We start from the raw sequence: 14873 nt of genomic DNA on the forward strand, positions 1-14873 counted from the left end.
CTTTATGGTAGTGACCTGTGGATCTATTGTATAAAATAAACAAACAAGCTGAAAAATAATACGAGCCTGTTTGAGAGACTCCTGGTTATTCCCATTTCTTCTTCCCCACGTCCCAGATGCTTTAGTTAAGACACTCAGGTGGACAAAGAAGTTCAGCAGGGTGTGATTTAATTTTTCCTCACATCAGATAAACTGTGAAGTTGATGTCAATGAGCCGAGGCATAAAATTACCACACGTTTACCATTCAGAATATTAGCATGTAGGAAAATCAAATCACTCTAAGCTGCTTCTACTGAGTGACACTATACTGAGACTCTCAGCAGGCTTAGTAGAAAACACAACTGAACCAATATGGACACCGGTGGTGAGATCTGGACTTGTTTTGTTCTTGTATCCATTTGTGTCTGTTTCGGTGCTGGAAGTCCAATAGGTGAGTAAAAAAATGGACCCATGTGGAACAGATTTTATTTCAAACCATAAACTGGGAGGAACAGGGCTGTTAGAGTTCAGCTACAATTAAGGATGGTTTACAGAAATCCAGAAATCGTTTTGAAAAATGTCAGTAGAGACACATCATTTAATGATTTTACCCAAAATAGATATTATGGTTAGATCACCCTGTGTGATGCCGCCCGGTCTGCCCGTGTCTAAAACCGGCACTGCGTGACAAATGAACGAGAGTGTACTGCTTCCCACACAGCATATAGCGAAGCAGGATATAGTCCATTAGTGATGGGCTGTTTTAAGAAAGGAGGTTCTTATGGTTCAGCTCACTAAAAAGAGCAGACTCTTTTGGCTCACATTTGGTTCCTTATGTTTTTGTTGTTCAATGTGACAAAGTTACTTTTTTAAGTTTGATCACTTTTGCATTTTGTCAGTGCTCTCAGCCCTAGAAGTAGCATGAGGTGGTGTCTACAACCCACACAAGTTACTCAGGTAGTGCAGCTCATCCAGGATGGCACATCAATGAGAGCTGTGGCCCGACGTCCACAAATGTAGCTCTTAGCGTAAGTTCAATCAGGAAGACTCTGTTTCCCATCATTCACTTTTATCCCTATCCACTTCCTAATCTCTCTCCTTCTATCCCTCACTCCGCTGCTCCCTCTCTCTTCCGCTCTCTTAGTCAGGTGCTTAATAGAAAGCACCTCCCTCACCAATCAGCTGTCACTTTCCGTCCCTCTCCTGACCAATCACAGTTTAGCACGAAATTTAAAAGTCTCCATCTCCTCTCCAGCTGTCTTCTGATTGAACCTGGCAACCCTCCTCCACCCCAAGCACCACCAGGTCCACGCCAGTTCAGGCCTCCTATCTCCTGCCCTCCAGCTCTCCACCACCACCAGGTCTAGACCCCGTGGGGATCTTCTGATCCAGCGGCCTCTCCTCTTGTGTTTTTCCCCCTTTTCGGATGTGGTCTTCACAACGAGGTCTAGGACGCCAATGCACATTTAAACTTTGTACTTAATAAATATTTCTCATTCAGTTCGCTGAGTCTCTCATGATTGAAGTGGGGCTTGTTCTTATATGGTTCCACATCCAGACCTCCATGGGTTAACAATTTTGATGATATTGATCATTTTTATGTTATTTTGTTCTCAATGTATTCCAATATGTAATGAATGAAGATTTTCAACTGGAATATTTCATTCATTGAGATCTAGGAGGTGCTCCCTTCCATATTTTTTGAGCAGTGTATTAAGTTCACCAAGCATCTTAACACTTAGATTAAACAATTATATCCAGATGGAAAAAAAAGATTAGTTTTGGATTTAATTTTTAAGTGTGTATCTAACAAGATTTGTTTGAATATTCAATATATCAGAGTATCAACTGCTGAATGTACTCACACCGTTTAAGGGAAAATGAAACCTGGCTCTCATCTTTGGTACAGTCCACCATCAGTGAAACCTTGAACGCGTTACAACCTGCCATAAAACGAGATTGCTGGGAAGGAGGGTGAGGTAAATCACACACACTTCTTAATACCTGTGACTTAGGTGATCAGATCACTGTTGGTTTTCAGGCTTAGTAGAAAACACAACTGAACCAATATGGACACCGGTGGTGAGATCTGGACTTGTTTTGTTCTTGTATCCATTTGTGTCTGTTTCGGTACTGGAAGTCCAATAGGTGAGTAAAAAATGGACCCATGTGAAACAGATTTTATTTCAAACCATAAACTGGGAGGAACAGGGCTGTTAGATTTCAGCTACTATTAAGGATTGTTTACAGAAATCCAGAAATCGTTTTGAAAATTGTCAGTAGACACATACAGGCACGTTTCTGTGTTCAAATCTGTTCTTGTAAATCATTTAATGATTTTACCCAAAATAGATATTATGGTTAGATCTGTGCTTAGAAACACATTGTGTATCAGTCACACATTGTTCCAGCTTTGACCAAACTGTTTTTGAACATAACTCTCTAACAACAGAAGTGATTTTATGCCTTATTTTACCTGGTAATCAAAACCCATATCACACCCCTAAGATTCAGCCTTTCAAAGTCCACTGCCTGCACTTTTATTCCACTTTATTGTTTTAACCTTCAAATGAAAATATTTGATGTGCCGCCGCTTTGGCAGCTGCTGATAAGCCAACACAATAATGCAGTTGTATATCATAATATAGTCTTAATAGAGTCATCTGAGTATATTTTGTTTTAGTTCCTGGTCTCTCAGTTAATGCAATACACCAAATGAAGACACTTATATTTAATATTGTGCAAACTTACAAATAAATATTATCACAATTAAGAAATAATCCAGCATATAATGTAGCAATGTGCCTATCACAGAGAAGATCAGTCTGATGGCTTGAACTTTGGAAATGTTTCCGTCACTTTGTTGAGTCTGCCTGATGGTTCCCTTCTGGCTGAGCACCACTCTTCTGCTGTTGGACCAAATTCAACCATGCAACATTCAATTCCATTTTATTTGCATAGTGCTTTTTACAGCGAGACTACAGAAACACAGGGCCTTATCCCAGGCAAGCTATCAAAGGATTACTTTTAGCCATCCTACTCTAATGTTTCTTCTGTATTGTGTCTGTTTCTTAAGGTACTTCAACCATAAATTGTGCTGGGGTGAGCGATTCTCTGCATGTGGGTGCAGTTGATGAAGGATACACAGGTAACGTCCCTTTAAACGTCTAATGATGAGTCATACCATTCCTATGTCCATCACCTCTGAGGTTTATTCTGTCCTCTTGACCCATGGTGCTACAGGGGATGTAGAGCTGGTGAGTGGTATTGAAGCAGGCAGCATAGTGAAGCTGGTGCCATACCTCTTTCCTGTCCACCTTGAATACCTGGAGCTGAGCTTCACACCCGGGGACACCAGCGCAACTGTTCACACCAAGAAGCCACTGGATGCAGACACGCTGGCGTCTGTGAGTTGCTGCAGATCTGTCTCACAGATGTTATATATTATGTATAATATCATTATGTTTATATTATTTTATGTGCAGCAGTTTGTCTGATTATACAAATAACACACTATGATCCTGTTTTTTTAGAGTGACAGTACCTTGCATTATTCTATCATGTGTGATGGTGATATTAAGGTGGGTACATTTTCCAAAGCTTCACTTAGTAAGCAGTAAAACTAGAAACGGAAATAAATGAAATGGTGTGTTTACTTTTGCAGTACAACAATCCTCGGACACTCAAAATCAACGATCTCAATGACAACAGTCCAATATTTGAAAAGACGCACTATGCCACCACTGTCTCTGAGGTGAATCTTTTAAAAAGGGATGATACACAACATTGCTTTCAGAGGAACAGGGATGAGACTAAATTTAGTGTGAGTGTTTCATTTAGTCTTGTCTTCTTTCAGACTCAAAGTGTGGACACAGAGGTTCTTCGAGTGAAAGCTGTGGATGCAGACAGCACTGCAGCAAACAACAGAGTGACATATTCCATGGTAATAACATGTGCCGTGTTTTAAAAAGCTGCAACAAATGTTACCTGTGTGAGTAGAACAGGCAGAACAGGCTGACTAACTCGTAGTCCTACTCTAAGGCCTATGCTGCTGGGGGACAGAAACATGATCCACTGAGCAGTTCCCCCACCTCCTCAACACCACCACCGTCTTGTGAAAGGTGCTATATAAATAAATAACATTGAAGTGAATTGATTTTGATGGACACGTTCTTTTGTTAGGAACCACCTTCAGAGGCCTTTGTTTTGATCAACTCAGGGGCTTTTATTTTGAAAAGACGTTTGAACTACAATCAAGTCAAAAAGTACAACTTCACAGTGACAGCCCAGGTAGGTGCAACATGTACTCACACAACATACCAGAACAGGAGAGGCACTGTGACTGTTGTAATGAGTGTGAGTGTGTGTGACTGCAGGATAACTGGGGGCTGAGTGACACGGCATCTGTGGTGATCGATGTGGAGGACTTTGACAACTTGTACCCCTTTTTCAGCCACAGTCTGTACCATGCCTTTATTCCAGAAAATCAGGTGAGTCTTTGTGCTTTCATTTTGACATGACTGAATCTGAATGATAGTGAGTGAGTTTTAAATTTTGTGTTTTGTAAATCAGGCCGGAGTTTTCCGCACCATTCAGCCAGAAGCAATAAAGGCTCAGGATGGGGACACTGGGATCAACATGACTTTAACTTACAGCATCACTAGTGGTAAATAATCATCTTTGAGAAGAAAACATGAACAATTTTTTAAATATATATACATAAATAGGCCTAAACCATGAAAAACCTGTTTGTATAGTGTCTCCAGAAAAGTATGAGAGAAACTTTGGCATTGACACCAGCAGTGGAGTTCTGTCTGTGGTGACCGCCATCGACAGAGAGGAGATGGACAGCAGCCTGATCTCTGTTTATATCAAGGTATCTTAATGATTCAGGAAGACTTCGGCAAATGTATTTTACTGAATTTCAGTGTCTGTGATCATAGTTTACCACATAAATACTCTGTCCCTCTCTGCAGGCAGCTCAAACAGACGACAGTCTGAAGACGGCTGTGGCTGTGGTGTCCGTCACTGTTGAGGATGTGAATGATAACGTTCCAGAGTTTGATCAGGCCAGCTACTCTGTAACACTTCTGGAAAACTCTCCTGTTGACACTGTTGTGTTTAAAACTGTGGTCACTGACCTGGACCAGGTAGACCGAGCTTTAAACTGCATGATGTTTAGTGAGAGTGCTGTCAGTAAGCCCCTCTCTCTCCTGTTAAGGTTACATAATTTCAGCGTATGCCTTCCTATCTGTGTATCTGTTGTGCAGGGAGGATTTGTGGGAACTCTGCAGATTGTCCCGGAATCTGCTCCTTTCTCAATCAGCTCTGATGGGACAGTCAGAGTGAAAAACTCCACAGCTCTGGACAGAGAGGCCACTGAAAAGATCACATTTCAGGTAAATCAGAAAATGTTATATTATTGTTACCCAGCAGACCCGGTCTTTACAATATGTTCGTCAGCCTCGTATGTTTTTCTTGTACTCTTTTACCTTTACTTCCTTGTTTGAGAGTGACAGAGCAGGAGCCAGTGTTTACTGGACATACACTGCAACATGTGCTGTTTTTTGTCTTTCCTTCTTGACTCAAAGATCGAAGCAAGGGAGAGAGATCCACCCAACAATGCTGTGACCGCACAAGTCAGTGTGACTCTTCTGGATGAGAACGACAATAATCCCACATTCACCAGCAGTGTGTACGAGGGGAAAGTGTTTGCAAATCAGACTGTGGGAATGTTGCTAGTCCAGGTAATTTGTGGCTAGATTTTTAATAGATGTTTTCTTTAACATCATATATTACAATTTGTTTCAAATAATTTACTTTCTGTTTGTCAGCTACACAATTTAAAGGGAATGGGCACTGTTTACGTTGTTATGACAGGCTTTCCATTTAAACTTGTGATCACTTCCAGCAGAAGCTTGTTCAGGATACTTTTTAAGGATCCTTTCTTTTAACCCTTTTCTTCAGATTAGTTCAGATTCAGGACACACCCACCTGCCATATAAAACCCAGAGTTGTACAAGTTAACAGATCTAGTGTGTGATTGCTAAAGTCTGCCATTACATAACCATTGTATCCCGGGATATTGTGTTTGTGTTTTGGTATGTGATCTGATGGTCATTTGTATTATATAACTCAAAGGTGTTGGCAGAGGATCCTGATGATGGTGTCAATGGGCAGATCAAGTACACTATTGACTTCGGCAACAATGACAGATACTTCTCAATGGATGAAAACACCGGAGAGATCTCACTGGCGGAGACCATCCCTCTACAGGAAAACAGGATTTTGGAGTTCCCTCTCTACATAACAGCCAGAGACGGTAGATTTGCTGTAATTCATGTGATTATTCATGTGATTATTTAGCCTGTTCGTTCAGTCCCACAGTCAATAATGTTCCATTTTCGCAGAATATTTGTTGTCTCTGTAACATCAAACACTTCACATTTAGCCATATTTTATGGATGTTTTAGTTCATAGAAACATTAGAGTGGCTAGTATGCTTCACAAAATAATTTGTTGTGGTGGTTTCCAACAGTATCTAAAAACCTGCGCCTACTAACTTTAATAACTGTAATTTCCTTGTTGAAAATATTAATCTTGTGTTAAAACACCACAGATGTCTTAGTTTAAAGAAAGCCGCTCATTACAGCCAAAAGGTTCCTCACGTGAAAAGGTGAGGACCACAGATGTCGTCTGACATTATAAAACCTAGTTTTCTTGAAGCACACTAAGACTGTTAGAAAGTTATCTAAATATCGGCACCAGAGTAGGCAGGCACTGACTGCAGCTGTTTCACACTGTGTCATTGTCTATCCTTCCTTTCCTCTAGGGGGCAGCATATCCCGGTCGTCTTCAGCACAGGTGAACATTCGTGCCCCAGGTTCCTCAAAACCTCAGTTTTTACAAAAGATTTACACAGGCACTGTAAAGGAGGAGCAAGACCCCGGTGTTACCATTCTTAGGGTAAGTTTCTCTCATGTAATATGAAGTTTTATGACCAAGCCTCAGTGGTGATTCTACAAATCAGCTGACATTAAACACCGTCTACTCGATCATGTTAACATTCAGTCACATTCTGAATTTTTAGGTCGACTTCCTCGCTATACCTGCTGAGAGCCCTGTGACTCTACGAGTTGAGACAGAATCTGACAACTTTGCAATCTCCTCCACTGGTGATTTAACCACAAAACAGAAGCTGGACTATGACGAGGCCCCACACCACTACTCTGTGGAAATCACCATCTCAGATGGTGTCAACACTGACAGAGCAGTTGTGGAGGTTGAAGTCACTGACGTCAATGATAACAGCCCTGTTTTTGCACCAAGTTCTGTCACAAAGTCTGTCCCTGAGGATACAGAGACAGGAACCAATGTGACGGTAGTTCAAGCTACAGACAAAGACAGTGGCTTCAACAAGGAGATCAGATACTCACTGAGAGGAGGAGAGGGAAAGTTCTCCATTGATCCTGTGTCTGGGATCGTCAGTGTGGCTGGAGCACTAGACAGGGAGACTGAGGCACAGTATAATCTACAGGTAGTAGCTGAAGACCAGGGTCGTCCAGCCAGGTCTGCCACAGCCACCCTGCTGGTCCATGTGTCTGACATCAATGACAATGCTCCAAAGTTCACTGAGTCTGGGTATCAGATTGAAGTCTTAGAAACAGAGGTGGCTGGAGCAAGCTTGCTCACTCTATTAGCTGTGGATCCTGATGAAGGTGCAAATGGGAGAGTGAGGTACAGCATCTTCCATCAAAGCCCCTCATCAGACCCAGATGTTTTTCAGTTGGAGGCTTCCAGTGGGATCCTGCAGCTGGCCCAGCTTTTGGACTACAGCGAGGTGAAGGAGTACACTCTGAAGGTTCAGGCCTTTGATGGTGGGGATCCCTATATGGTTGCAAACACCTCTGTTGTGGTGAAGGTGAAGGATGTGAACAACAACCCACCTGAGTTCAGTAAAGAAAGCTATGATGTGGCTGTCTCTGAGAACCTGGCAGGTGGTGCATCCATCCTGACCCTGGAGGTCACTGACAAGGATGAGGTGAGCTACATCAGCTGCTTCTTTTGTCACTGATGAAAGGCTGACGGTGAAACTGAGATATTTTTAAAACATTTCCTCTTCCTCAGGGTGGATTCTCCAATGGTTACTTCATCTATACCAGTGATACCTTTGACATCAACAAACAGGGTGTTGTCAAACTGAAGACAGGCGCCACTTTGGACAGAGAGACAAAGGACAATTACATACTACAGGTACGTTTGAACAGAATGATTCTACTTCCTGTTTTTGTATGTTCCATTTGTTCTTGCTGATTTAGTGTTGTTTGTGTGTGTTCAGGTTGTGGCAGTGGATCATGTCACTGATGGTCTGAGATCCACAGCTCAGCTCAACATCACCGTCCTGGACTACAATGACAACGCTCCACAGTTCCCCAGCATCCCTGACCCCCTGCAGATCCCAGAGGGCCACTACTCGGAGGAAGCTCCAAGAGAAGTCTTTGCCATTGTGCCCACTGACGCTGACCTCGGGCTCAATGGAGAAGTCACCATCTCCCTCAGCTCTCCACACCCGCTCTTCAAATTCAGAGAGGTGAGGAACATAAATGATTCATTTAACAATTTTGTCAATAGGCCTGATTGGAAAATTGATCCCAGACTGTCACAAATTGTCATTTTTGTCAACACAAATGCCTGTGTGAATCTTCTAGGCCTTAGTGTACAGAATGTTGTATTCATGTGTTGTATTGCAGGATGGGATGTTGCTCGCTGTTGGGGATTTGGATCGTGAGAGGAGGGACAGTTACGACCTGGTTGTTAGGGCTTCAGACAAAGGCACCCCACAGAGGCAGGTAAGAGATGCAGCTGGGAGGAGTGTAATGATGACTGGACTCTTCCAGACTCATCACAATGTGTGTCTCATTACTGAAATTTACACAATCCAGAACACCACCACCATCAGAGTGAGCCTCATTGACGTCAACGATAACAGACCTGAGTTCAGCTCCAGCAGGTACGTCAGCAGCATCCTGCTGAAAGACGCAGAGAAAGGGAAGCTGCTGCTGACGATGTCCGCCACTGACCAAGACATCGGGAACAACTCGCTTATCACCTACAGGTCAGTTTGTGTCAACTCAGCAGCAGCTAAGATCCTTAACTTGACTCTAGCTCTGCAAATAATTAGCATTATGGTTTGATTACATAATGTCCTTGTTAACTGTATCTGTATTTTTTTTTGTAGTTTTTCTGAAGGAAGTTCTCCATATTTGGCCTTAAACAGTGAGAGTGGGGAAGTGACTTTGACCTCTGACCTTTCTGACATAACAGAAGACACCACTCTGCAGCTGACTGCCATGGCCAAAGACCACGGCCAGCCTCCTCTCAACTCCACAGGTCAGTGTGGTGGCATCTGGTGTCACCTTTTAAAGGGTAAACTATCAGTGTTAGCATGTTTTTATGTTTTCATGCAGCTGCTGTGGTGGTGAATCTGAGGGTTGTCAGTCTGGTGGAGAATGTGGCCTTCCAGAGCTCCTCTTACAACTTCAACCTGCCTGAGAACCAGCCGGCGGGGGTGCTGGTGGGGAGGGTCTTTGCCTCTGCAGGAAGCAACATTTACAAAGTCACCTATGCACTGAAAACACAGGCTGACCTGTTCTCTGTCGATGCCAATGGAGCTATCACGACCACAACACAGCTGGACAGAGAAAAGCAGGAGTGGTACATCCTGGAGGTGGAGGCTGTGGACACACGGAGCCCCCCGACATCAGCAACAGCAGTGGTACGTCCTGTAAAATGCAGCTGTTTTAACAATGACATTCTCTGCCTGAAAAATGCATGCTAAGCTAAAATGTATATGTTTAGCATGAGCTAATGGGTGGGGTCAGTTGGCCACAGCAGGGTGGATGAACCTCCAGTCTTATGTGGTATTAATAGGCTGATGTATTGTGATTGTTTTTTCTGTCTCAGGTCAGAGTTCAGGTGGAGGACGTGAACGAGCCTCCGCAGTTTCCCCCTGAGGTTTACAAAGCCTCTGTGTTCAGCATCGCCCCGTACAAAACCCCCATCATCTACGTCAAGGTGAACACATCCAGCTTCTATCACTTCCATGTATCAGAAAATATTGATACTATGTCGAGAATCTATTATATGATTATTGTTGCAGCTATCAAGGATAGGTGTGTACTTTGAACTGCTGTGTGGTTAATGTGTCAGTGAGCTGCCGTGAGATATGCAACATCATAAAGAAGCTGGAGGGAACAGATCCGTCCTATCAGAGGGGAGGCTATCTGAACTTTTCCAGCACTTTCCATGACATCAGCACTAAAAACATTTGAAATGACAAAGTTATGCAGTTTTTAGTTTTTCAGCCAAAGAAGAATGTTTAATTTGTTTTTCATTTTTTATTTTTTTACCATGGCCCCTCCAGGCTTCAGACCCGGATGTTGGAGAGGAGGGTCAGCTGGTCTACAGCCTGTCAGGAGGCAGTTCTCACTTTGACGTGGAGCTATCCTCAGGTCTGGTGTACGTGGTTTCAGCGGCAGGCCTGGCGGGACAGACAGCTGCAGTGGAGGTGAAAGCTACGGACCCCAGAGGACTGTCTGCTACAGCCAGGGTGGAGGTGGGAGGCAAACCAAAATGAGACATGTGCATGCTTAATAACACTAAGACATTCAGGTTTCAGGTAGTTCTGCAAATGTATCCACTCAGGATGTAAAATCTACTGAGCAGTGAACAGATTAATATAGAACAAACTCTTCTCTGTCCCCAGGTGGTGGTTCAGGGAAGTGCAAGCAGCAGTAACCTGGTGATTATCTCACTTAATCAGCCTGCTAACACTGTGGAGAAAAAGGTTCCTGAGCTGGAGAAGTAAGACAATGATTACAATCATTTTCTGATTTATTTTACAAATGTATTTGCTATAATTTATGTTTGTATCCACTCAGGTCTTTGGGTAAAGCTCTGGGATGGACTGTGAACATCATCCAGGTGTCCAGTGCTAACGGAGGAACCCCCGAGTCCAGAATGCTGAGGGAGTCTGTCAGGACTTTGGTCAGCTTTGTTGCTGTGGATGGAGGGGAAGTTGTTTCCTCTGAGGTAGTCATAAAGTAAGAGTCTAGACGGTACTAATCATCTGTCCATCAATCGACCATTTCTTTGAAAGATATTTAAAGTTGTAACACATTTGATAAGTTAAGATTTTTTAATGCTTAAGTACCTAACCAGTTCCTTGAGTTGAATCAAACACCATCTGTCTGATCCACCAGGAGACTGCAGAGCCAGTCAGCTGCTGTGATGGCAGAGCTAACCCTGGTGTTTGGTGAGGGGATTCATTTTGACATTGAGACGAAGCCTGAGACGTCCTCCTCTGACCAGGCTGTGGTCATCGCTCTGGGTGTCCTTTTGGGTCTGAGCATGCTGGGATTGATTATCACTTCCACACTGATCATCAGGTGAGACTGGGCATCTGATGGGGTGGTGGAAGCTAACCTTCTAACTGTGATACAGTAAGGGTCGATGATTTCGTAAATTTGCCCACTAACAAAGAAATGATGAGTCTATAATTTCAATAGTAGGTTTATTTGAACAAAAAAAAATGTACTTTAATCAATCACAGAGGTCAGACGTCTTGTAGTTGGCCACAAGCTCTGCACACATCTCAGGGGGGATTTTGTCCCATTCATCTTTGCAGATCCTCTCCAAGTCATTAATGTTTTGTGGGTGATGTTTGTCAACTCGAACCTTCAGCTCCCTCCACAGATTTTCTATTGGATTAAGGTCTGGGGACTAACTAGGCCACTCCAAAACCTTAATATGCTTCTTCTTTTTCAATCCTTTGTTGCCTTGGCGTCTGTCTTTGCAGCTTTAACAGCCTGCTGGTATGATGTGAGATCTTTTTGGAGGAGATCCCACGAAATTGTACGTTTGTCCTTTTTCCATCTCCTCTCTGCCTGCCTACATGCGCGTCTGAGCGCACGAGTGGACTCGTTGAGCCAAGGCTGTTTCTGCGGCCTTAGAAGCTTGAGAGTCATGGGCGCGACCGAATCCAAAATCTCAGAGCAAAGTGAATCAAACATCATTACACAATCATCCACACTGTGGCTGCTAAGATGATATAAAAAGGAGTTTTTAAAAGCAGCGGTAAACAGCTGGGGAGTTGAGGGATTAAAAACACGGAGACGGCGAACAGGAGCGGTGTTCATGGTGGCGGGTGCAGGCACAGAGAGGGAGAATAACACAGGTAGATGGTCAGATAAGAGGGAGTGTCCGATTTCAGTTATCTGTACATCCAGCCCATATGACAGCACAAGATCCAGAGTGTGGCCTTTCTCATATGTGTCGGCTCCAAAACGGACTGCGTGAGATTAAAAGAGTCAATGGTACTCAGAAAGTCTCTGACCAGAGGTCTGCTCTCACAGCAGACATGCACATTAAGAGTGACACCCGACACAAAGTCCGCAAAGTCCTGAACAAAGTCTTTGTTAACTTTTGGTGGCCGATAGACCACCGCACAGAGACAGTCACGGGGAGCTTTACCTCGAAGAGTTGCAGCTCAAAGCTGGAGTAGCTGACAGCCAGAGATTGTTGGCAGTGGAATGAGGATTTAAATATTAAAGCCAGTCCTCCTCCTTTGCCAGTGGTACGTGGGGAGTTAAAATAATTACATCCAGCGGGGAGCAGCTCCGAGAAAGGTACCAGTTCTCCCTTATGTAGCCAAGTTTCCGTCAGGAACATAAAATCCAGTTTACGCGAGGTAAGAAGTCGTTCAGGAGAAAAGTTTTGTTGGTGACGGACCTCACATTCAGCAGCGCCAGATTTAAATTAAGAGTGTCAGTCGAGGGCGAAGCAAGCTTCTGTGAGCGGAGATTCTGATGATCCACACCACGTCTACCTGTCCGTGGCCGCCGGCTGGCAGGAGGCAGCAGCAGCTGAGCGGTGTCCACCACACAGCCGACGCCGTGGTAGCTGTCGACCTCCGGGAACACCGGTCGGATCCATCGGGCCCTGATCGCCAGTGAGTGTAAAGCAGGATCATCCAGCAAAAGCAGATCACGACCAGGCACGCGAGCAGATCTCAGGAGAGCCTCGATCCTCACCCGGACGCCACCGCGTCTCCCCCGTCTCCTTCGGCGTTTCTTGCGGGTGAGATACACAGGAGGGCGCCTCAGGAAGGCCGGTATTTCCTCAAGGAACGGAGGAGAGCTAGTCACCGGGTCAGTTTTAAGCTGATTGCAGAAGCATCCGATCTCAAGCAGAGTTTGCCGATCGTATGTGAGAAGCGAGAACACCTCTTGACAGCACAGGTAAAGCAGCATCCACATGAAAAACACAGAGCACAGCGACAGACGGCCATAACCCCATCCATCCTCCCTGTGATGCAGTGCAGTACACCCCATGCATAATGTTTCCTCCTCCATGTTTAATAGTGGGGATGGTGTTCTTGGAGTCATAAGCAGCATTCCTCCTCCAAACAAGTTGAATTGAGTTGATGCCAAAGAGCTGGATTTTGGTCTCATCTGACCACAACACTTTCAGCCAGTCCTCCTCTGAATCATTCAGATGTTCAGTGGCAAACTTCAGTACATGTGCTTTCTTGAGCAGAGCATGTTCCCAACTGTTTTCTTGGTGACTGTGGTCCCAGCTGCCTTGAGATCATTGACAGGTTCCTCCCGAGTATTTATTCTCATTATCACTGAAACTCCAAGAGGTGAGATCTTGCATGGAGCTGCAGACTGAGGGAGATCGGCAGTTATTTTATGTTTCTTCCATTTGTGAATATTATATATGCACCAGCTGTTGTCACCTTCCCACCCAGCTGCTTGGTGATGGTCTTTAGTCCATTCCAGCCTTGCGTAGCTCCACAGTCCTGTCCCTGACAACCTTGGAAAGCTCTTTGGTCTTGGCCAGGACAGTGGACAGGAGTCTTTTATACAGGTAAGGAGCTGAGAGGGCTCCCAGTGTCCGCTCCTTACCTGTTTAAAATACACCTGGGAATCTGGCTGATTGATGGAGGATCAACTTTCTTCATTCATGAAAATGTGAATTGATGTATAACCTTTTAAAAATATAGACTGATCATTTCTGTGTTATTGGGCAAACTTCAAATCACCTTTTCCCTAACTGTAATCATGTGTTTGTGCTGCCAGGTTCAAGAGGAAGCATACCCAGGACTCTGACCGGAGGAGCTTAGACTTTGACATTAACTTTGGCAAAGACATTGAGCTTTCTGTTTGAAGTCTGCAGAACAACAACAGAAATAATACACATTTAAAAATAATCCTGTGATAAAGGTTTATCAGGAACAGCACCACAGACTGTTCTTGTCGTTTTTCAACATTCTTCAAGCAGATGGAAACAACCACCACCTATGAAAACCACTACAAAAAGCTCATGTGTTGTTGCTCCTCAAATTATTTATTCTTATAAAAGTGAAATGTAATAAATTCTTCTTAAGTGCTGGTTTTGGGTTAATAATAATAATAATGAGTTCACTTGCTGCTTATCATAAATGTGTAACAGCAGCCACAATACAAACTTAACTGGGGTGTGTATTTATTACCTAAAAGCAGGTTCATGTACCTCAGTACTGTGTTATGTTACTATTTTTTAAATGAACATGTTTGAACTCTGTCACATGACGCCCTCTGGTGTCACATCAGTGTTGTTTTTTTTGTTTTCTAATGTTTTAAAGTTGTAAAGTTTTCAACTGTTCCTCTTGTTTAGTCTTGGTGGCTTTATGGTAGTGACCTGTGGATCTATTGTATAAAATAAAAAAGCTGGAAAAAATACGAGCCTGTTTGAGAGACTCCTGGTTATTCCCATTCCCCCCACGTCCCAGATGCTTTAGTTAAGACACTCAGGTGGACAAAGAAGTAGCAGCAGGGTGTGATTTAATTTT

General features: G+C 43.7%; 1 protein-coding gene across 1 annotated transcript; it reads left to right on the forward strand.

Annotated features, from left to right (window-relative positions):
* The first annotated feature begins 1993 nt into the window (after nt 1–1993).
* Nucleotides 1994–14766, forward strand: LOC114438587 (protocadherin Fat 4-like). The gene is made up of 28 exons (XM_028410061.1): nt 1994–2128; nt 3057–3128; nt 3224–3387; nt 3514–3561; nt 3645–3734; nt 3837–3923; nt 4163–4270; nt 4357–4470; nt 4553–4646; nt 4738–4856; nt 4957–5130; nt 5251–5379; nt 5572–5727; nt 6122–6302; nt 6813–6946; nt 7071–8021; nt 8108–8233; nt 8319–8570; nt 8731–8829; nt 8923–9095; nt 9219–9370; nt 9448–9755; nt 9944–10054; nt 10404–10595; nt 10746–10843; nt 10921–11082; nt 11242–11427; nt 14122–14766. Exons 1-28 carry the CDS (start codon nt 2050–2052, stop codon nt 14207–14209), a joined length of 4647 nt encoding a protein of 1548 aa, XP_028265862.1. The 5' UTR covers nt 1994–2049; the 3' UTR covers nt 14210–14766.
* Nucleotides 14767–14873: the final 107 nt, after the last annotated feature.

The sequence above is a fragment of the Parambassis ranga genome, chromosome 1 (genome assembly GCF_900634625.1).
Source record: "Parambassis ranga chromosome 1, fParRan2.1, whole genome shotgun sequence".
NCBI classification, from domain to species: Eukaryota; Metazoa; Chordata; class Actinopteri; family Ambassidae; genus Parambassis; species Parambassis ranga.